This window comes from Bubalus bubalis, chromosome 15 (assembly GCF_019923935.1).
Source record: "Bubalus bubalis isolate 160015118507 breed Murrah chromosome 15, NDDB_SH_1, whole genome shotgun sequence".
Taxonomy (NCBI): Eukaryota; Metazoa; Chordata; class Mammalia; order Artiodactyla; family Bovidae; genus Bubalus; species Bubalus bubalis.
This window is the reverse complement of record NC_059171.1, coordinates 73,466,589-73,490,041: the sequence shown is the minus strand read 5'-3', so window position 1 is coordinate 73,490,041 and position 23,453 is coordinate 73,466,589. Positions and strand designations below refer to the sequence as shown.

Genomic DNA, 23,453 nt, shown 5'->3' with positions numbered 1-23,453 from the left:
AGGTACTTAAATGCATTGAAAAAAAAATCTGTTGCCCTTGCTTACCACTAATCACACAGTTGGCTGGTAGAAAGATGTGAGTTACTGAAGTGAACAGTGTAAACATGTGTGATCGATCATCCACACAATAGGAAGAAAAATTGGGCTCCTTACCGTTTGCTTATAAAGATGCTACAAGGAAATGTGTGGTTATTGGAGGAGGTCATGGACAGAATGTGACCAAAGGGTGACCTGTGGGCTGGATCCAGCCAATGGAAGGTTACTCACTCTTCCTACCCCCAAACCCCCACCCTCTGTCTTTGGAATATTTGTTCTGCCCACTGTTCCTGCCAAGCGAGTCACTTTTAGTGATGCAGCTTTGAGAGAGTAAGTTGTTATTGGGACAACCTGGACTGAATACATGACTAAATCAGGTTAAAACATCTATGTAAACTTTGGAGATTCAGTCAGGTGGGTACAGAACTCTACTCATCTTGTGGTGCTCAGGACAAGTCTTGGAGGTAGGTTCCATTGTTTATTCAGCCTGCCAACTATCGGTCTGGAGTTCTCTGTCTCCTTCTTTGGTGTGTCCTTGCTTTCTGTGTATGGGGGCCAGGTTGTGAACCAAGAGTGTGGTCCAGACAATCTGAGATTATGTTAGGTATACATGTTCTGTTTATACAGTTTCTTTGCGTTAGGTTTTTGAGGGAGAAGGGAACAATTTCAGACACTAGTAAGGAAGTTTCAGTTTATTTTTTGTTGTTGCAGGGATGCTGAACCAGAAGTTATAAGGGGATTGGTCAGGATCAAACAGTTGCCAGGAAGTAAGGTGAGTGGGGACCACTGGAATCCCTGGAGAACCAGCTGGAACATGACTCCATCTATCACTGAAACCCACATTGGCCTCTTCCCATCTCTAAGCTTCTAACTTTATTGCCATGATTGCCCTGCTATAGAGCCACTCTCACTCCTGGACCAGGATTTGGGAAGCTGAAGGAAACCATCCCTCGGGGATCAGAGCTATGGGTCCAGTGCATGCAGTGAGCCAGTAGGTAGGTCTGTGAAATTTTGCATGAGCAACAGTGAGTCCTGAGCCACATGGACCTTCCAAGGAATACCATGGATCCTGCTGAATACCCGCCTTCCAACTCTTGTACTAATTGCAATTGTGGCCCATCCTAGAGGGACATACAGAGAAGGAACTCTGAGACATACGGTCAGCTTAACCACATTGATACATAAAGCCGCTATGTGGGACAATACGTGATAATTACTACAAGCCACTAAGATTTGGGCTTTGACTCTTACTATGTATGCTCAGTTGCTCCACTGTGTCCAACTCTTTGAGACCCCATGGACTATAACCCACCATGCTCTTCTGAACAGGGATTCTCCAGGCAAGAGTACTGGAGTGGGTTGCCATTTCCTACTCCAGGTGATCTTCCCAACCCAGGGATCAAACCGGCATCTCTTGTGTCTCCTGCATTGGTAGGTGGATTCTTTACCACTGTGCCACCTGGAAAGCTATAGCTCTGCTCTGAGAAAGAGCTATTTGCATCTAAAAGATGAGTAGGAGAGACAGTGGCTGGGGAAGGAGATGGCCAGGGGCAAAGGAAATAGCGTGTTCAAAGAGTTTGAGGTGGAACTAAGCTGCTGCTGCTGCTGCTAAGTTGCTTCAGTCGCGTCCAACTCTGTGTGACCCCGTAGATGGCAGCCCATCAGGCTTCCCCGTCCCTGGGATTCTCCAGGCAAGAACACGGGAGTGGGTTGCCATTTCCTTCTCCAATGCATGAAAATGAAAAGTGAAAGTGAAGTCCCGCAGTCGTGTCCGACTCTTAGCTACCCCACGGACTGCAGCCTACCAGGCTCCTCCATCCATGGGATTTTCCAGGCAAGAGGACTGGAGTGGGGTGCCATTGCCTTCTCCGGAACTAAGCTGGAGAACCTGAAAAAACAAAAAGCCACCATGATTGAATTCTAGAAAGATGGGGTGTGGTGAGGGAAAGAGAGGCTGGAAAATAGACAGTACTGGACCTCCCAGGGCCTTGTAGATACTGGAAGGGACTTTGAACTTGATCTGAGAGAGGAGTAATGACAAACCACTGAAGTATTTAATCAGAGGAACAACGTAATCAGATATTTACATTGCACAGATCATTCTGGCTGTGGCTTAGAGCAGCAGTCCCCAAACTTTTTGCCACCAGGGACTGGTTTCGTGGAAGAAAGTTTTTCCACATACAACTGTGGGGTGGGGGGTGTTTTCCAGATGATTCCAGCACATTCCAGTTATTGCACACTTCATTTCTATTATTGTTACATCAGCTCCAGCCTCAGATCATCAGGCATTATATCCCAAAGGTTGGGAACCCGGATTTGGGGGATGTATTCGGAAGAGGCAGACGACAGAAAGTTGGTACTGAAGTCCAGATGAGAGAAGGTGGCCTCTGGAGCACCAGAACTGACAGTGGAGATGGAGAGAGTCTCATTCAAGGGCTACAGAGGGAACACTGTTGACTGCTCCTAGTCTCCTGACCTGAGCAGTTGAATGGAAGGTGATGCCATTCAATGAGACACAGAAATCCAGAGGCGGGTGAGGCTTAGGTAGGAAGGGAAATCATGAGTACTTGAAGGAGTTAAGCAAGCATGCAGGCATGTTTATTTATTGCTTATAGTATTTTAAAATTAATTCATGACATGCACCAAGTACTATTAGCATTTCCCAAAGTGTACTCACTAGCATCCTGCTCACCAAAAAACAGTGTGTGAACTCCAGTGTTTTCACCAGGAGCTGGTTGTGTGTGTGTGCTTAGTCGCTCAGTCATGTCCGACTCTTTACAACCCCATGAACAGTAGCCCGCGAAGCTCTTTTGTCAGTGATGATTCTCCAGGCAAGAATACTCGAGCGGGTTGCCATGCCCTTCTCCAGGGCATCTTCCCAACCCAGGGATCAAACCCAGGTCTCCCACATTGCAGGCAGGTTCTTCACTGTCTGAACCACCAGGGAAGCCCAGGAACGGCTTACAAATACAGAATCTCTATTGCTACTTTAGACCTACTCACTTCTACAAAATCCCCAAGTGATTCACAGTACATTAAAGTTTCTGAGACACAGACTTAGGACCAAGTTTTATGAAATGTTATGTGACCAAAAGGTTTCCAAGGAATATTATTTTCATAAATGATGAGAACAGGTGTTTTTTGAGTAGTTTCAAAGCCCATTATTGCTTAAAGAATTTATAATGATTTCTATTTTGAAAACTTATATTTTCCAGAAGCTTTTTTTAAAACTACTTTAAAAAAATTACTTTACAACCATACTGAGGCATGATTGACATAGAAAAAGCTGAACATATTTAATGTACACAGTCTAAGTTTAGAGATAAATATACACCCACGAAACCACCACTAAAATCAATGCCAATAAATATATATCCATCACCTTCAAAAATTTCCTCCTGCTCTATCTATCTACTATCTATCTATCAATCTATCTGTTTTGTGATAGGTCACTTAACATAAGATCTGCCTTCTTAGCAAGTTTTTAAGTATGCAATGTAGTATTGTTAATTGTAAGTATTATGCTGTTCAGTAGATCTCTAGGACTTATTTATCTTTGCATAAACTTTGCATCTTTTGACCAACACTCCCCTGTTTTCTCCTCCTCCCAGTCCCGGGCAACCACCATTCCACTTTTATAAAGCTCACTGACCTGGTTGTTGGCTGCATTCTTGGCTCATGGATTCAGGACAACTTTTGAGACAACTTTCAGATCCTTCTCCAACATGACAGCTTGCTCCATCCAAGTGAGTAAGACAAAGTGGTAAGACAGATGCCTCCAACTTTTGTAACCTAAGCACAGTAGTGGCAACCCATCACTTTTGTCTTGTTCTATTTAGAAGAGGCAAATTATTAGCCTCGGCCCTCACTGAAGGGGAGGGGATTTTGCAAAGGATTCTTAGGGGTCAGCTTTGAAAGCTGCCGACCACAGACTAGATGGACTTGCCTCCTAATAGCTTTTCCTGCCTGGGGGTGTTCTACAGAAGACTCTGCCTTTCCCCCTAACCTCAGGGGGAAAGGAAACCCCCAAGAAATAATGAGATTAACTTTTCTGCAGCCTGGTGACTGATGCCTCAGAAGGGAAGCTGATTTACAGAAAACAAACAAGGAATCCATCTCGGACATCTGAGCTGAGGACTCACTTAAGTCTCATTTTTTAAAACCTCATTTAATGTTCCAGGCCATTCGGTAACATACATATTATTACATTTATAAACGTAATGAGAAAGTTACAACTCAGAAGTTAAGTCATAAACTGGGGACACAGCTAGTATGGCAGACAGAGTTTATATCTCTGTCTGGGTGACTCTCCATTACCCTGTGCAACTCAGTATTGATGGAAGGTCTATTTCTTTTATCACCGACAACTGCAGGCTTTGTAGAGACCCTACAATAGCATCTGGTGCTTCCCTGGTAGTTTCGATGGTAGAGAATCTGCCTGCAGGACAGGAGACCTGGGTTCAATCCCTGGGCCAGGAGGATTCCCTGGAGAAGGGAATGGCAACCCACTCCAGTATTCTTGCCTGGAGAATTCCATGGACAGAGGAGCATGGTGGGCTACAGTCCATGGAGTTGCGGAGAGTTAGACACGACCGAGTGACTAACACTTTCATTTACAATAGCATATGAAGTTTTATAATAGCTGAAGAGTTTTCAGCTCTAGAAACATTTAAATATAAAATTTAAAATGCCACTCACAGAGTTTCTTGAAAAGTCCAACCTTTGATGGATAAACATATTGGCACTGCAGACACTTTCAGAAGATCAAGCTCTGGTATTTGATAGTCTTCTGAATTGAATAGCATCAATGCCTGGTCACCAATAACGATTTGGGCAAAGCATTACAATGCACTAAATGCATGCATACTAAGTTGCTTCAGTTGTGTCCAACCCTTTGCAACCCTATGGGCTGTAGCCCACCAGGCTCCTCTGTCCTTGAGATTCTCCAGGAAAGAATACTGGAGTGGGTAGCTGTGCCCTGTTCCAGGGAGTTTTCCCAACCACGCACTACTCATACTGAAAATGGCCAGAAGATGATAAGTGAGAGGTGCTGCTTCTCTGAAAATTTTTCTTTTGTTCTTGCAGCTGGGGTGATGAGTTGGCGCAGAAGAGCATCCCTGGTGTGCCCGTGATGCATCCAGCTGGTCTGATTCATCCCCCACTGCCGGTCTAGGAGACCGCTTTAATCTTCACCATGTTCCTCAGCGTGAGCGCCACTGATGTGAGTCGCACAGGAAGTGTGACCTCATTGTGCCTCTCAGCCTCTGGTTACGCAGGCTGTTTTTAAAAGAAAACAAGAGCAGTTGTAGGTTGCTTTCCAGAGAACTACATGCCCTTCTATTCTCGCAAACAGCCAAAAGAACAAGTGGCTACTGAAGACAAAAGTTCCCTGTGAAAGCCTGCACAGGGAGATGTGTGCAGCTATCTATTAGGAGGAGGGAAAGACGGGGTTTCTCTTTCTTAAGAGACTTCTGCACCTGTTGATATGCTGGCATTATTTTCAGCCGAAGACCTGCTAAGTCCTGGATCTCTCTGCTGACTCTCAACCACAGGAAGCATCATATTTCAGTAACTATTTTGTCATTTATCAATTAGAAGAGGTTGGGAACTTTCTTTGGAAGGAAGACGGACGCATGGGCAAATTGCTTTACAGGACAGAGGAGTTGCTTTCGTAGAACTGATAGATAGGGTCTGTTTTCTTGAAAAGTCTTAGAGCTGCACCGGAAGTCTTTTTCAATGTTACTAAGATTTGATTAACTGTTAGCTAACCGTAGCCTGTTGTATTTCCATTAATAAGATGTAGCAGTAAGACCTTACTTTCTGCTGTTCAACTTGTTGGCTTAAAATTGAACTTGATGATTGGGGGAAATTAACATAGGGTAACTTAGGCTGGACAAAAATGGAAAGGACTAGTGACATACTATTGTACAGTATTGTAGAGCAAACAGTATTATTTTATATTCCAAACCATTGAAATCTATGCGTATGCTTTGATTTAGAGATCTTTCAGGGGATGGCAGAAAGTTCTCCTGATTTCTCTTAAGGTCCCTATAAGGCAGGATCTATATTGTCTGGCAGGTTTTGTGTCTAGTTTATTGAAAGAATAAATTTGAATCTATAGAATTATTCGGGTTTGTTTTACTTGTGTGACAGCTACAGAAACAATCCATTAGTAGTTACCACATTTGAAAAATGTGGATAGAGGTGATGGATCAGAGAAGAATTTTGTCTTACCTTACTCTGCCGCTAGGATAATAATATATACAAAATTGAATGATCAGTGGAAAGCAGATCCGTGCGATGAGTGGTAAGTGATGAAAGTTTACATAATATACACACTTGTATATGTGTTTAATTTGTAACTGAGAAAGTAAATTATATGTTCGTAAAAGGTGAGTTTTGAAATCTGCCCAGCAATATACTATTTTTAGTGCAATGCTTCTTATGCTACTTGGAAATGTCCAGGCTGATAGTAACGATAAAGACCAGCAGTCCTCTCTGTAGCTACCTGTCAGTGGTTCGAGGTGTTAGGCAAAAGACAGCCCCCAATCTTCTAGCATTGTTTGAACTTGATAATGAGGTTGAAGTTGGATGATAAAAATATGAATACATCTATTTAGAGAATTCTAAAACCAATCTTTTTTTTTTTTTTGGATTTCTTGACCAAATAATTAATTTTCATTATTTTATTTTGAATACAAGTCAACCTTTGTAAGTTTTGCTTTCCCAAATAAAATGTTATCTTTATTTACAGAAAAAGATGATTTAGATGCACTGAGTGAGACAATGGAAAATGAAATATAAAATCATCGAGGCAGACACAAACTCAGTGGTCCTTCAACTCTGCCTTCATTTCCATTTATCTCTGTATTCTTTCAGTAAACAAATCTGACTTGTGCAATGAGTAGATGCCATCTGTTTTGGCATCATCTTTCTATTTTTAATACATAATCCACCTTTTTTTTAATGTCTTGTGCAGAAAATCTGTGAAGTTTGAACAAGCAGCCGTCCCAAGATGTACCAAATATCTCAACTGATGTCAACACCAGTAGCAAGTAAATGTAAGAGAACTGCTCTATGCAATTATCTTTTGAACGATTAGATTCCTTTTAGCAATTTCCCTGCTTTGATTTTGCTGATACTCATACCATTAACCATCTGTCAGTAGCTTGTGCTTCTTAAATGCCAGCGTTCACTTTGGCAATGATTTTGACTTCATTTCTTTCCTTGAGAGAAATGTGGTATTTTTCCTTTTAGTAGAAAAAAATCACTTTTTTTTAGATGCCTGTGCATAAACGTGAAAGATTGTTTATCAGCTACTATTAAGATGCAAAACAGTTTGTCTATAAAAAAAAAATACTGAATGATTTTGATAGCTACTTACAGAAAATATGGGCGTTGTTAAAACGGTAGTGGTTTCAAATTTCTTCCTTCCTCTTGTCATTTGTTTTTTCCCCAAACCCTGCTTCTAACCCTCCCTCACACACCTACAATTTTCTCCTTCAAATCAGCCAACTCAATCTGAAAGTCTAAGCTCCTTTCTTTGTCTTAGATATTAATTATCAGTAATGGAACCAAGTTTCACTGAGGCTGTCTATCACAAGTATTCACACCATTTCTATACAATATAAAATGCTGCAATAGCATTTAGAATATTAATCAACTGCAACTTTTCCCAACTGAAATCTGTTGCCAGCCCTTTGGTTAAACTGGAATGAATGAATGCACGATCTTTTTAAAAAATTAAGAATATTCACAGGTGTCATACACTGGAAAATCATTTCTAGAAAACAGACATTTTTTTTCCTCCAACAATGTCTTCTGCTCATTATTTTGTAATAGAAGTGCCTTCAGATGCACTAATGAGAGAGAATCTAGGCAGATGGTTGAACTCCTCAAATGACTGAGGAAGCTAAACCAACCAGCACGTTGGGTAATTGATCTGGGTTTTCGACAACTTCCCACAAGATGTTTTCTTCCTCCTTTTCATGGGTCAGTTTGATGCTAAGGTTTATTATTTTTGTGGTTGTTCAGTTGGTAAGTCATGTCTGACTCTGCAACCTCATGGCCTGTAGCCCCTCAGGCTCCTCTGTCCCTGAGATTTTCCAGGCAAGAATACTGGAGTGGGTTATCATTTCCTTCTCCAGGGGATCTTCTCAACCCAGGGACTGAACCCTGAGTTTCCTGCATTGGCAGGTGGCTTCTTTACCGCTGAGTCACAAGAGAAGCCTGGTTTATTATTGCCTCGTCCAAACTAAGGAGTCTCTCAAGGAGTGTTGAAGGAGAGATGAGACAGAATGTAAAAACCCCTGGATTAGATCTTGCTCCCGTAGAGTCCTGAGAACGAGTTATGTTAGTCATGAGTCACTGGAGGGTTGCACCTGTTGAAATCCGCCAAGGCTGGGACATCAGCTAGTCACACCCTCCACTGTGTGTAATCATGCATGTTGATGCAGTGTGATAAATTTGTATTTCTCTCTCATTTGCTTATGCAGATTCTTCCCAGTCGGAGAAAGAGTATGCTGTAGAGCCGTCTCCCCCATGCATTCTCCCAAGGTATTCTAGGGGACCTCTCTCATGAAACATCAGTCAGATTTTTTTTCTGTATGCATTATTTTGTTGTATTTTTGACTTGGTGATCCAGCAGCTAAGACTCTGTGCTCCCTATGCAGGGGGCCCGGGTTACATCCGTGGTAGGGGAAGTAGATACCATATGCCACAGCCGAAAGATCCTGCATATGGCAACTAAGACTTGGCACAGCCAAATAAATAAGTAAACAAATAAATACTTTAAAATACTGGAAATTCCCTCTCAGTTTAGTGGTTAGGACACTGGGCTCTCACTGCCATGGCCTTGGGTTCAATCCCTGGTCAGGGAACTAAGATTCCACAAGCCGTGTGGTGCAACCAATATATATATATATATATATATATATATATATATATATATATATATACACTGGTTTTAGCTTTCATCCAATTGTGATATGGAAATATATTTCCAGTCTCATGCGCATATGAACTGAAAACTTGCCTAACCTAACAATGGAGGTTGGACGGGAGAGGAGTGTGTGGGCAAATGTGAATTGCTTTTGTTTGGTGCGTACCAAATACTGATGTATTGTTACTTTTTCTCTTAAATTGATATTCTCTTAAATATACTCTTGCTGCCTCATTTTATAAGAGCCATGAGAGTCTATACCAAAGCACAAGCCAGCCAAATCTCATGTTCCATGAAGACATGCTGAATCTGCCATTATGTTCAAGTTCTGCAAAGAAGTCTCTATCTTTTCCTTCCTTTGCTTTTCTTTTTTCCCTGGTCTCTCTGTCTTTTATTCCTTACACAGGCATCAGTTGATGTTTCCTCTAACATTTTGTGAATCATGCCAGTGGTATAAAGGAATCATGCAGTAATATTAGAACCCGCCCCCTCTTATAAATTTCGGGCCTCCTGCTACTATCAAATGAATCAGCCAGAGGAACAAGCAGCTCTTATGGAAAGAGTGCGTGCCTTAGAATCAGATAAACCCAGATTCAAAATTTTAACTCTGACACTTAATAGATGTGTCAAATACCTGATATATTTACCATTCTCCATCTCTCTCTCTCTCTCTCTTTTTTTTTTTTTTCCTGCTGTACTATGAAGATACTAATCTTTAACTTTTAGGGAGGTTTGTGAAAAGCAGATAAAGTGTGAAGCAGGGGCCAAGCTCATAGTAAGTTTTCCATAAATAACATCCATTTAAAATAGTGTTTTGCTAACTTTAGTGCATGTAACTGTGAGTAGTCTTTTTTCTTTGATGGCACCAGTTATTTTCTTAAGTTTTTAAATTTTTTTATTGACGTATAGTTGATTTACAATGTTGTGATAATTTCAGATGTACAAGAAAGTGATTGAGTTATATATATTTTGAATATATAGATATGTGTATATTCAGACTGAATATTCAGAATATATATATATATATATATTCTTTTTCAGATTTTTTTCCCTTAGAGGTTATTACAATATATATATATTGCTCAGTATATTACACAGTACACTATCTGTGTACTATAGTACACAGATTTTTGGTTATCTATCTTACATATAACATGAATAAGTTTAAAACTTAAAATTATTTTCAGAATTTCAGTAAAGGGTGAGGCACAAGGTTGCATTTCAACCATATAGGCATGTGATTGTTTTTCAAACCTAAGGCAGTTACAGATGAGCCTGACCAAGTAGAGGACTTCCCTGGATAGCAGATCAGGGAAGGTAACTGTGTGATCACGTATGCAGCTGATCTGAGGGAAACTGGCAAAAGCCAAAGGAAAAAAAAAAAAACTCTTAAAAAAAAATTTGTGTATTTATTTGGCTGCATCAAATCTTAGTCGCAGCTGCCAGATCTTTCCTTGCGGTGGTCAGACTCTCTATTGCAGCACGCACGCTTAGTTGCTCTGCATAGTATGTGGGATCTTAGTTCCCCAACCAGGGATGGAACCCATACCCCTTGCCTCACAAGGCAGATTTTTTTTTCTTTTTTGCAAAGCAGATTCTTAACCACTGGACCACAGAGAAATCCCCCAAAAGATCTCTTTGACTGCATGTTCTTCTATAACTCATTAGTGTCTGGTCTGTGTAGTTGCAATTTCCCTATTACAGTAACAAGAGTAAGGATGTAGCAGTTGGAGGGCTCTTCAAAGAAAGGGTGGGGAGTGAAAGATGCTTGGAGCTTCCAGCATCCCAGGTAGGCTGTTTTGCAATTTCTTCCATCCAAGAAAATGGACCATGTCAAGGACGGGGTGGAGGGGGCATCATATCTCAAAGAAACCAATTCACCCTAAGTTTTCATCAAAGTGTTTAAAACAGGAAGAAGCACTAAATGTGCTGTAGTTCAGTGGTCTCACAGGTGAAGTAGGGATGAAGCTCAGAAGATTAAGAGAGACACCATCAGAATTGCAGAAGTAGTTGGTCATCAGGAAGGCAAAGAGGTGGTTTTCCTTCATGGTGACTACATGTGTGCTTTGTGTGTGGCTGGATGAACCAGATACAGGCTGAAAGGGCTTAATCGTCCCCCTGTAGCTCTGTCTGTGATTTCCTCAATGGTGACAGTCCCTTTGAGGGCCGCTCCGGAGATCCCCTGACGGACTCCCCATTCACCTGTCGACGAAGTCCCAGACTTCTCACCAACGGCTACTACATCTGGACAGAAGACAGTTTTCTCTGCGACAAAGATGGCAACATAACCCTGAGCCCCTCCCAGACCAGGGTTCTCTACAAGGAGAACTTAGTCAGGTAAGTAGAGGACATTTGGTCAAAGGATCTGCATTCCAACCCATCTGTCAATTATTCATTCATTGGTTCATTCAACATTGTGTATAAGCAGCCTATTTCTGCTCCAGATCATGGAAGTACACAGGCTCATAAGAAGCAGGGGTGGCTGACACATGAAAACGAACAAAAGTTATGAACTGGGATGTCCCTGGTGGTCCAGTGGTTAAGACTCTCCGCTTCCATGGCAGAGGGTGCAGGTTTGATCTCTGACCAGGGAACTAAGATCTTGCATGCTGTAAAGTGTGATTAAAAAAAAAAAACAAACAAACAAAAAAAAACACCTTTTTTTGGGGGGGAGGGGGGTGTTTAAAGCAATGAAGATGGGCTTCCCTGGTGGCTCAGTGGTAAAGCATCAGCCTGCCAATGCAGGAGACATGGGTTCAATATCTGATCCCGGGAGATTCCACATGCAACTAAGTTCAGGTGCCACAACTATTAAGCCTGTGCTTTAGAGCCTGGGAGCTGCAACTCCTGAGCCTACGGGCCCTAGAGGCCATGCTCTGAAACAAGAGAACCCACCACCACGAGAAGCCCTTGCACGGCAACTAGAGAAAAGCCCACACAGCAATGAAGACCCCGCACAACCAAAAATAAATAAATCAATTAAAAGAATGAACTAGTTTTTTTAAAAAGTAATGAAGCAATAGAAATGCTGGGATAGAAGACTGGATGGAGGGTAGCGGAGGGGAGAAGGAAGGGAGGCACATTTTCTTTGGCGGGATAGATTAAAACAAGCTTTCTTGAGATGAAGATGGTTGATTGGATGTTAATTAAGACAGATGTAGGAAAGAGGACTTCCTGAGAGAAGGTACAGGTTTGGAGGCCCGAGAGACCCTGATACAGTGTGAGGAATGACGGGTCGTTTGGAAGAAATACAGCTTACGGTGGAAAGACTGCTCTCCACGAGAGGAGACTAAACCCAGAAGCAGGGCTGGATGGAGGGGGTTACGTTCCAGCCTGAGGAATCTGGGCTTTTTTCTGTAGATTGACAGGAGCCCTTGACAAATTGTCAGATTCATCCTTAGCAAGATAACACTGCTTATAAGGTAGAGGATGGATTGTTGGATTGTGGGGAGTGGGGACACATGGAGAACCAAAATCTTTGGAAATGCAAACCCAATCAGGTCACCACCATCCGCTTCTCCTTGCCATACTTCAGAGCCCTTTATGTTAAATTCTAACTCCTTCATATAACAGTCAAGGTTATTATTGGCCCTCTTTTTACTTTTCCTGCCTCAGATCCTAGCATGACTTAATATGAGACTGTTTGTTTACCCTAGAAAGCCTTCCTTGTCTCCAGATTAGCAATACCTCTCCTGGTGCTCTCAAAGCAGCCCTAGTTGACACTGCCAGAACACACGTGCACACAGCACTCACCAAGGGCAGAAACGATGGAGACAGACTGCCTGGGTGCGCAGGCAGTGCTGTGTCAGCTATTAGCTGTATGACTGCAGACAAGTTATTTAACTTCTTTGTGCCTCAGTTTCCTGATCTGAGATATGGGGTAGCAATAGTACCTAACTGTAAGGCTGTTCCAAGGATAATGTGAGTTACTGGATATAAATCACTAAGAAAGACACCAAACACAGGATGAGGTCAATGAAAGTGTTTGCTATATCTGTATTACTTTTGTCTTTCGACCCGAGGTTTTGTCTCTTATCTCAATATCCTTGCTGCTAAGCTGCTAAGTCACTTCAGTCGTGTCCGACTCTGTGTGATCCCACAGACGGCAGCCACCAGGCTCCCCCGTCCCTGGGATTCTCCAGGCAAGAACACTGGAGTGGGTTGCCATTTCCTTCTCCAATGCATGGAAGTGAAAAGTGAAAGGGAAGTTGCTCAGTCGTGTCCGACTCTTAGCGACCCCATGGACTGCAGCCTACCAGGCGCCTCCATCCATGGGCTTTTCCCGGCAAAGTACTGGAGTGGGGTGCCATTGCCTTCTCCGCAATATCAATGTCAATATCCTTGACATTGATGCAAACACCTGGCACATACAGGAATCTAAGAAACGTCTCTGGAATTAATGGAGGAAAAGAACGAAATGAGCTTCATGGACCTGGGCAATAGACACGTGCCCCGTGTGTCTGCTTTCACTGAATTCTCTGCTTTGCCCATGAGTTGACTGCTATTTGTTATTCACCTTACTACTTTCGTTTCTCCCCAGAATATTTAGAAAGAAAAGGAGAATCCGCCGTTCTTTTTCTTCTCTCTTCAACCTCAGTGCCTCTGAATCCTGGCTGCACGGAAGCATCTTTGATGATGTTGACTCCTCCCCCAGTGAGGATGTCTGGTTGGAGGGGGTCAGGAGGCTGGAAACAAACCACTGCAAAGAAAATGGTGAGTTGAACCTCTTTTTTCTATGGTGAGGTAGCATTTCCAAATGGGCAGTAGCAACCACATGGTTCTGGACCAATGTCAAATCCAGAGACAATAGTCATTTTGATATAGAGGATGAGCCACCTTTTAAATAATCACCTAAAGTCCTCTCCACACTACTTATGTGATCCAAATGTATTTATCTGCATCTCATGCAAAATAACCTAATTTAAATATGCAAATTTTTTAAGCCAATAATACCTGGAACATATCTGCATGTCTCCAATGGATCTTTTCTGTACAGGACATGGATAGACAAAGGATACTGGAATCAGAATTGAAGTCCTAGTTTGGGCACACCGTGATAGTTACTTAACTTTGCTAAGTCTCAATTTCCTCATTTTTAAAATAAGATATGTATACATGCTGCTGCTGCTGCTGCTAAGTCGCTTCACCCGTGTCCGACTCTGTGCGACCCCATAGAAGGCAGCCCCCAGGCTCCCCCGTCCCTGGGATTCTCCAGGCAAGAACACTGGAGTGGGTTGCTATTTCCTTCTCCAATGCAGGAAAGTGAAAAGTGAAAAATGAAAGTGAAGTCGCTCAGTCATGTCCAACTCTTAGTGACCCCATGGACTGCAGCCTACCAGGCTCCTCCATCCATGGGACTCTCCAGGCAAGAGTACTGGAGTGGGGTGCCATTGCCTTCTCCGATATGTATACATAGTGTAACACATATACATACTCCTATCGAAATTTATGCTATATGCATAATTAGATATATAATATATATATATTTTATACTGCTGCTGCTGCTAAGTCACTTCAGTTGTGTCTGACTCTGTGTGACCCCATAGATGGCAGCCCACCAGGCTTCCCCGTCCCTGGGATTCTCCAGGCAAGAACACTGGACTGGGTATACATATTATATAGTACACATTATATGATATTAATATATCTAAATATGTATGTGTAGATATATATATAAATATAGTGATAGGAACTCAAAGCACATCTTTTTTTTGATGGTTATATATTTTTATTTAATCAAGAAAATATAATAAATGTACTTGTATGTGTACTTATATACACATATAAGTATTTTTAATGCTAATTCACACCATATACAAAACCCAATTTGGAGTGGATATAAGACCTCACTGCAAAAACAGGGTCTATAAATCTTCTTGAAGAAAACTTAGGAGACTATCATCACAACCTTTACCAAGCAGATTTTTTTTTTGGATAGGACCCAGAAAGCACTAATCAGAAAAGGGAAAACGAAAAGTAAGATAAACTTAAAATGATTTTCTGAAGACCCAGTTCAGAAAATGAATACAGACAAAAACCATTTTACACAGCATATTAAAGAGTGGCAATGGACTGAGAGAGTAGCATTGACACCTACACACTACCTTGTGTAAGAAAATGGGAATGGCTAGGAGGAAGCTGCTGTGTGACAAGGGGCTCAGCTCGCTGCCCTGTGATGCTCTAGATGGGGGCAGTGGGGAGGTGAGAGGAAGGCTCAGTTCAGCTCAGTTCAGGCACTTTGTCATGTCCGACTCTGTGACCCCATGAATCGCAGCACGCCAGGCCTCCCTGTCCATCATCAACTCCCAGAGTTCACTCAGACTCAGGTCCATAGTGTCGGTAATGCCATCCAGCCATCTCATCCTCTGTCGTCCCCTTCTCCTCCTGCCCCCAATCCCTCTCAGCATCAGGGTCTTTTCCAATGAGTCAGCTCATCGCATGAGGTGGTCAAAGTGCTGGAGTTTCAGCTTTAGCATCATTCCTTCCAAAGAACACCCAGGGCTGATCTCCTTTACGATGGACTGGTTGGACCTCCTTGCAGTTCAAGGGACTCTCAGGAGTCTTCTCCAACACCACAGTTCAAAAGCATCAATTCTTCAGCACTAAGCTTTCTTCATAGTCCAACTCTCACATCCATACATGACCACTGGAAAAACCATAGCCTTGACTAGATGGACCTTTGTTGGCAAAGTAATGTCTCTGCTTTTCAATATGCTATGTAGGTTGGTCATAATTTTCCTTCCAAGGAGTAAGCGTCTTTTAATTTCATGGCTTCAGTCACCATCTGCAGTGATTTTGGAGCCCCCCAAAAATAAAGTCTGACACTGTTTCCACTGTTTGCCCATCTATTTGCCATGAAGTGATGGGACCAGATGCCATGATCTTCGTTTTCTGAATGTTGAGCTTTAAGCCAACTTTTTCACTCTCTTCTTTCACTTTCATCAAGAGGCTTTTTAGTTCCTCTTCACTTTCTGCCATAAGGGTGGTGTCATCTGCATATCTGAGGTTACTGATATTTCTCCTGGCAATCTTGATTCTAGCTTGTGTTTCTTCCAGCCCAGTGTTTCTCATGATGTACTCTGCATACAAGTTAAATAAGCAGGATGACAGTATACAGCCTTGACATACTCCTTTTCCTGTTTGGAACCAGTCTGTTGTTCCATGTCCAGTTCTAACTATTGCTTCCTGACCTGCATACAGATTTCTCAAGAGGCAGGTTAGGTGGTCTGGTATTCCCATCTCTTTCAGAATTTTCCAGTTTATTGTGATCCACACAGTCAAAGGCTTTGGCATAGTCAACAAAGCAGAAATAGATGTTTTTCTGGAACTCTCTTGCTTTTTCATGATCCAATAGATGTTGGCAATTTGATCTCTGGTTCCTCTGCCTTTTCTAAAATCAGCTTGAACATCTGGACTTTCACGGTTCACATATTGCTGAAGCCTGGCTTGAAGAATTGTGAGCATTACTTTACTAGCGTGTGAGATGAGTGCAATTGTGCGGTAGTTTGAGCATTCTTTGGCATTGCCTTTCTTTGGGACTGGAATGAAAACTGACCTTTGCAGTCCTGTAGCCACTGCTGAGTTTTCCAAATTTGCTGGCATATTGAGTGCAGAACTTTCACAGCATCATCTTTCAGGATTTGAAATAGCTCAACTGGAATTCCATCACCTCCACTAGCTTTGTTCGTAGTGATGCTTTCTAAGGCCCACTTGACTTCACATTCCAGGATGTCTGGCTCTAGGTGAGTGATCACACCATCGTGATTATCTGGGTCATGAAGATCTTTTTTGTACAGTTCTTCTGTGTATTGTTGCCACCTCTTCTTAATATCTTCTTCTTCTGTTAGGTCCATACCATTTCTGTCCTTTATCGAACCCATCTTTGCATGAAATGTTCCCTTGGTATCTCTAATTTTCTTGACGAGATCTCTGGTCTTTCCCATTCTGTTGTTTTCCTCTATTTCTTTGTATTGATCACTGAAGAAGGCTTTCTTATCGCTCAGAGAAAAGGAATATATGTATACACATAGCTGATTAACTCTGCTGCACAGCAGTGGGAGCACAGAGCCCGAACCACTGGGAGTTACATTACTGTCTTTTAACAAAGAACAGGCTCAGAGCTTTCCCCTACAAAAGTATTTAGTGCAAATTAAATAAGGTCTCATGTTCATTGTACTTGTTCTTACATTTACTTTTTCTTTAGGGCATTTAAATGAGTGATATAAAGTTTCCTTTAAAGTAAAAGACTAAGGTGAAATAGGCTAAGAAAATTTGAAGTGGCTAGGAGTTAAGAAGGCTTTGCTGCTGCTGCTGCTGCTGCTGCTGCTAAGCCGCTTCAGTCGTGTCCGACTCTGTGCGACCCCATAGACGACAGCCCACCAGGCTCCCCCGTCCCTGGGATTCTCCAGGCAAGAACACTGGAGTGGGTTGCCATTTCCTTCTCCAATGCATGAAAGTGAAAAATGAAAGTGAAGTCGCTCAGTCATGTCCGACTCTTAGCGACCCCATGGACTGCAGCCTATCAGGCTCCTCTGTCCATGGGATTTTCCAGGCAAGAGTACTGGAGTGGGGTGCCATTGCCTTCTCCATAAGAAGGCCCTGGGAGGTGGCAAAAATCAGGTGAACTATCCGTGGATGTTTAAAGTTTGGGAATCGCCACTCTAAAGGCAGAGTTTCACATATTTGGAAATTCACACGTTGTTTTTCGCATTGCTGCCTCTTCAAAATATGTCCAAACAATCCTAAAGCAATTGGACCGCAGCAGTGCTGCACGTGCATGAGGTATCTTGTTAAAATTCTCATGGTTTCCAAATGTCTTCTAAATATAACAAAATCAACTACCCCCACCCCCAATCAGTAATTAGTCAACCCGGGTGCACATGGGACTTTGAAAGCGCTCATCTCTGCTGTCAACTGTAATCAAATCTTCCCCAGACTTCTTGTTTTCCGGATTTACCCAAAGCCCCCTGACTTTTATCAGCAATTCCTTTTTCTCTGGAAACATCGCCGAGTTAGAAGACTCAAGAGAAGAATTCAAAATTAAATTGTCTTGCCGTTTTCTCTCTGGGCAATGGATGCAATCAAAACTTACTTCCTCTGATTTTCTTTTCCTTAATTTTTCAGGCTAAAATGGGCTTTTTTTGTGGTGTTGGTGTTGTTGCCTATTTTGTTTATCCTCAGCTCACCCCTTCCACAGCTGCATCCAGACACCTTTCCTCATTAGCTGCAATTCATTCTCTAGCTCTGATGTTTCGTGGCTGCCCAAATCCAATGCTGTAATTTGGACTGCATCCTCAGAGTCCATGAGTCATACTGATAGAGGATCCAGGATCTAGACAGGGAGGACTCATCAGGGCTTCCAGCTCTGTTTCTGCCAGTCCCAAGAAAGAAAGACACAATGACCTCAGACAAGGCACCCCCATCTGAGGTCTACAGTTTTCTCTTGATCTAGTGCCTTCTCCATAAAGGTCTTTGATGGCAACATCTGTACATGGCTTTGCGTTTCCCTCTATAGCAAATGATAATGCCTATTTTGTATGTAAGGATAGGGAACTTGCTTGGAAGAATTAGATTCATCCTTGTAAAACAGAAGCCAAAAAGAAAAAAAAATCAGAAGCTAACCACACAATTTAAATAAACCAAGGGAAACAGAATAAAATTAATATCTTCAAATATAATCCCAAAGAATTATTTATTGATATGTTCTCTGGATTATGCAGGGCTTCCTTCATAACTCAGAGGGTGAAGAATCTGCCTACAGTGCAGGAGACCCAGGTTTGATCCCTGGGTTGGGAAGATCCTCTGGGGAAAAAATGGCAACCCACTCCAGTATTCTTGCCTGGAGAATCCCATGGACAGAGGAGCCTGCTGGGCTGCAATTCATAGGGTCCCACAGAATCAGACGTGGCTGAGCGACTTTCACTTCCTTACTGCATGATGATTCTTTCATTTATTATGTTTAACATGTTTTTCTATTTAATTTTGGCTGTGCTGTATCTTTGTTGCTGCACATGGGCTATCCTCTAGTTGCAGCAAGCTGGGGGCTACTCTAGCGGCAGTGTGTGGGCTTCTCACTGTGGTGACTTCTCTTGTTTCGGAGCACGGGCTCTAGAGTATGAGGGCTTCAGCAGTTATGGCACGTGTGCTCCATAGTTGCGGCTTCTGGACTCCAGAGCACAGTCTCAATAGTCGAGGCACACTGGCTTAGTTGCTCTGCAGAGTGTGGGATCGTCCCAGGTCAGGAATCAAACCTGTGTCTCCTGCATTGACAGGTGGATTCTTCACTACTGAGCCCCCCAGGAAAGCCCCTTTCATTTATTATTAAGGTTAGAGGGGGAAAAAATGTCAGGGAAGGGAAGTGTGAATTGGGGGAAAACCATGTCTTTTCAGAGATGAAAATTCCTTGATCATTTTTTGTTAAGACTCTTTTGTCTGTAAAATTTTTTTTATCTTTTTTTCTCTTTTTAATGCCATCTCTTCTTTTAGAATTTTCTTTTAGAAATTTCTGTGCAATATTTCCAGAATTCTACATGAGATACATTTTTATCTCATCTAACTCTCAGCAGCAAAGCGTAAGTTCAACAGAGTAGCTTTGGGCAACAGCTCAGGAATATTTTTACTGTTGGCACATCCTCATCACGTCTCCCCAGGTCTTAGTTCAATGCCACTCTTGAATACATAATCAGCCACAAAGGTACCAGTTCCTTCTCACTTCCATGTGAATATGACCACACAGCTTCCTCTCTTTTTTAAAAACAGCTTTATGGAGATAAAGTTGAGATATATATATATATATATATATATATATATATATATATATATATAGAGAGAGAGAGAGAGAGAGAGAGAGAGAGAGAGAGACTTCCCTGGTGGCTCAGATGGTAAAGAATCCACTTGCAAAGCAGGAGACCTGAATTTGATCTCTGGGTGGGGAAGATCCCCTGGAGAAGGAATTGACAACCCACTCCCATATTGTTGCCTGGAGAATCCCAAGGACTGAGGAGCCTAGAAGGCTACAGTCCACAGGGTCACAAAGAGTCAGACATGACTGAGCGACTAACATGCCACACCACACACATTCTATACAATGGTGCCAATTGGACATTTACAGGAGGTTTTTAAGGTCAATATTGGCTGTCTATGATCTTTATATCAGAGCCCAGCGTCCCTCCAATACTGCAAGATTCAGAGTAAGAGTAGTACAGTCCATGGGGTTGCAAAGAGTCGGACATGACTGAGTGACTAAGTTTTGTAGAGTTTTGGGGGTTTTTTTTGGTCTTTTGTGTGTGTGTGTGTGCGTGTGCGCGCGCACGTGTGCTAAGAAAAAAAATCTACCTTCTCAACACATTTTGAAGTACATAAAATACCACATTGATATCTATAGCCACATGTGTGGCAGAGCTCTAGAACTTATTCATCTAGCATCACTGAAACCTTATATCTGTTGAACAATTCCCCTTAGCCCCCTGCCCCTCACCCCCAGCAGCCACCCTTTTATTCTCTGCTTCTCTGATTTTGACTGTTTTAGATACCTCATGTGTAAGTGTAATCATGTGGTATTTGTCTTTCTACGACTGGCTTATTTTACTTAGATGAAGCTCCTAGTTCATCCGTGATGATGCAAATGGCAGGATTTTCTTTATTCATTTGCCTATTGATGAACATGGGTTCTCTCCGTATCTTAGCCGTTGTGATTAGTGCTGCAGTAAACAAGGTCCAGGACCTCCTCTGCAGTCTGGGCGTTACTGGATGCTCGGCATGCTTCACTTCCTACCATTTCCTTTTTCTATGACAACCAGCAAATACGCTTCTGCAGACTGCTTTATCAAGAGGCAGCAAGTTGTGGGTAGGAGGGTAGGAAGGAGCCTGCAGGGTTGGCAGGAATTCCCATGTCCAAAAGCATCAGTTCATTGGTTCAGTATCCAGGCCTGTCCTGTGTATATGGTATCACAACATCCCTGGGCTTTATTCCTTTAGATACCAGTGACACCCTATCCCTTCTTCCCTGCTGAAGTTGTGACCATCCAAAATGACTCCGGACATTGTCAGATGTCCTCTGGGAAGAGAAATGACTTCTGGTTAAGAAGCACTGCTATATGAAGACCCCAAGAGTTCTTGGAGCTCCACAGTCACTCCCAGCTTCTAGAACAGGGCTGGGACTCTCTCCACCACTCACATCGCTGAGTGAGCACCTCAACACACAAAGCACCTCTCAGTACTCCCATCCTCCAAGTTGCTCACAGGATAAATCTGAGCTCCTGAGTGAGCATGACCCATGAGGCCCTTCATAATTTTGATTCCCACCAAGCAATCCCAAGTAACTCAGCTGATAAAGAATCCGCCTGCAATGCAAGTTTCTCCAGTTTGATTCCTGAGTTGGGAAGATCCTCTGGAGATGGGATAGGCTTCCCACTCCAGTATTCTTGCCTGGAGAATCCCCATGGACTGAAGAGCCTGGCGGGCTACAGTCCTTGGGGTTACAAAGAGTTGGACATGACTGAGCGACTAAGCACAGCACTAGCAATCCAGCCAGAACCATCTTCCAGGACTGCCCACGCTCAGGGGCTCCTGTCTGGCCACATAGGAGGGTTTGTTCTTCTGGGAGCCCACCACATTCTGTGCGGGGGCTGATGTCTTTCCTTCTTCTTTCCCTTCTTTCTTCCCCTCCCCCTCCTCCCCCTCCTCCCTCTCCTCCTCCCCTCTCCCCTCGCCCTCTGTCTGTCTCTTCCTGGCCTTTGTTCTTCCTTCTGTCTCTCTGCAAGTCCTCCTCCTAGGCCTTCAGATTTCCGCTCAAGCACTCAGACACTCCCTCCCAGGCTCCATCTGGACACCTTCTGCCAGGTTTCCATGCAGTGATGACCTCTTTGCCTCCTAACTGTGAGCCGGTGTGCCTGTCCCTCCCCAGCCATGGATGGCACACAGCACTTGTCTACTCTGACTTCTGATGCCCAGCCTCCCGAACTGTGTCTCGTATGCAGTTACACAATAATTCTGCACTGAACGACTCCACGGATCCACCTGCCCCATGCCCGTGAAGCTTTGGCCTTCCCCTCAGTGCTGGCTCCCCTTCCCAAACGTCTCGGGCTTGGCGCCTTCTCGGGGGGCTCAGTCACCCATGGGCTGCCTCTGGCTCTCCTCTCTGCTGTCATTTCCCCTTCGTCACTTTATGCTCCATGGAAATAGAGGTTAGGAAAAAATGTTTCTGCTCGTTCAGTTCCAATTCTCTGTGCTTCTTAAGACTATTGCTATGATCATTAGAGTCACGGAAATCACACACACACACACACACTGAACCCCTCTGCTCTTCCAGGAGGTGATTATGACTGTTCTCTGACTGATGACTGGGAGTCACAGAAGCTGAATGCAGAGTCTGTGAAAGCCTCCTTTTCTGGCCCTGTTGCCTCTCAGAGACCCAGAGAAAACTCCTACAGCTTGTCTCCTCAGTCCCAGTGGACGGCTTCTGAACGTTTCCAGGAAGAGGCGTTGGATCATCCAAGTGAGTTTTTTTAAATCTTTGCTGCACCCACATAATTCCTTTCAGGGCCCGGAAGTGACTAATGTCCCCTTAGGAGCTGGCATCAGCCTGCAACCAGGTGATGCATCCACCGAGGAGGTGACTGACCTGGAGGAGTCATCTCAGAGGTACTAGAAGGACTGGATTTGCGGTGTTTTCTTTCTTTTTTTAAAACCCTGAAGACATTTGGGAAAATGCCAAGTATGACTAAAGCTGAGTCGTGCTCATACATAGCTGTCCGTGATCATCGTCTTCATATCTAGCTGTGTGTTTGATATACGTTAGAGGAAGAAAATAAACAAGAGAAAGAACATTCTTTCATGCTATGCCCCTGGCAAGGAAAGTCAAAAGATATCAAGGCCTTGATGCTTGCTGTCAGTAGTAAATCTGAAATAAATTCAGCAAGCATCTCAAGCATCTCCCTTAATCTCTATGCTAATATCGGGAGGACCAGGTTTGCACGGTGTTGCTTCAAGGCGCTGTCTTGTCCCCAGCTTGCCAAGTTTCAAAGCCCAGTTCCCACTTCAGTTTACCCAACACTCCAAAACGTCACATTTTCATCTGTAAAGGGAGATAATCATAATTCCCACCCTGTATTGATAAATGATTGAAATAATCCTCATCAAGCACTTAGCATCATGTGCCATGTATACAAAGCGCTCCAAAAATGTGATGTTACGATTACCTAAGATGGAAGGTGAAACGAAAAAATAATGTCTTCTCTTTCTTTGCCTTCCTCAAATCCTGAATATTTATCTCACTGACCACTTCTACTCCCAAAGACCAACATGCCCTGCTTCATTTTGTTCCCAGTGCAGCTATTAGATAAGTCTTGAGGATTTTTTTTATTCCCTTTCCAGGGGTCAGGATGACCAGGATAGCAGTGTTTATTGTTTAGACAGTTTCCAGCTGACAGTTTCATGTCCCACCTCCTCCAAGGAGTCCATCCTGTTTTCTGGGGAA

The 23,453-nt window shown here is 43.1% G+C and overlaps 1 protein-coding gene across 17 annotated transcripts in view; it reads left to right on the top strand.

The window, feature by feature from the left end:
* Nucleotides 1-23,453, top strand: part of TMEM71 (transmembrane protein 71) — a 37,874-nt gene that overhangs the window by 2,290 nt on the left and 12,131 nt on the right. For 4 of the 17 annotated variants that reach the window (XM_025265534.3, XM_025265535.3, XM_025265530.3 and 1 more), the window contains exons 1-6: nt 5,299-5,604; nt 7,016-7,097; nt 8,532-8,592; nt 11,102-11,314; nt 13,518-13,690; nt 22,287-22,472. In XM_025265534.3, the coding sequence (XP_025121319.3) occupies nt 7,052-7,097; nt 8,532-8,592; nt 11,102-11,314; nt 13,518-13,690; nt 22,287-22,472 (679 nt within the window). In that variant the 5' untranslated portion in view covers nt 5,299-5,604; nt 7,016-7,051. Of the gene's footprint in view, nt 1-747; nt 809-935; nt 1,032-3,647; nt 3,800-5,121; nt 5,258-5,295; nt 5,605-6,189; nt 6,344-7,015; nt 7,098-8,531; nt 8,593-11,101; nt 11,315-13,517; nt 13,691-22,286; nt 22,473-22,545; nt 22,619-23,453 lie in introns of those variants that run through there. The other 13 variants (XM_025265526.3, XM_025265527.3, XM_025265529.3 and 10 more) reach the window with 10 other exon arrangements.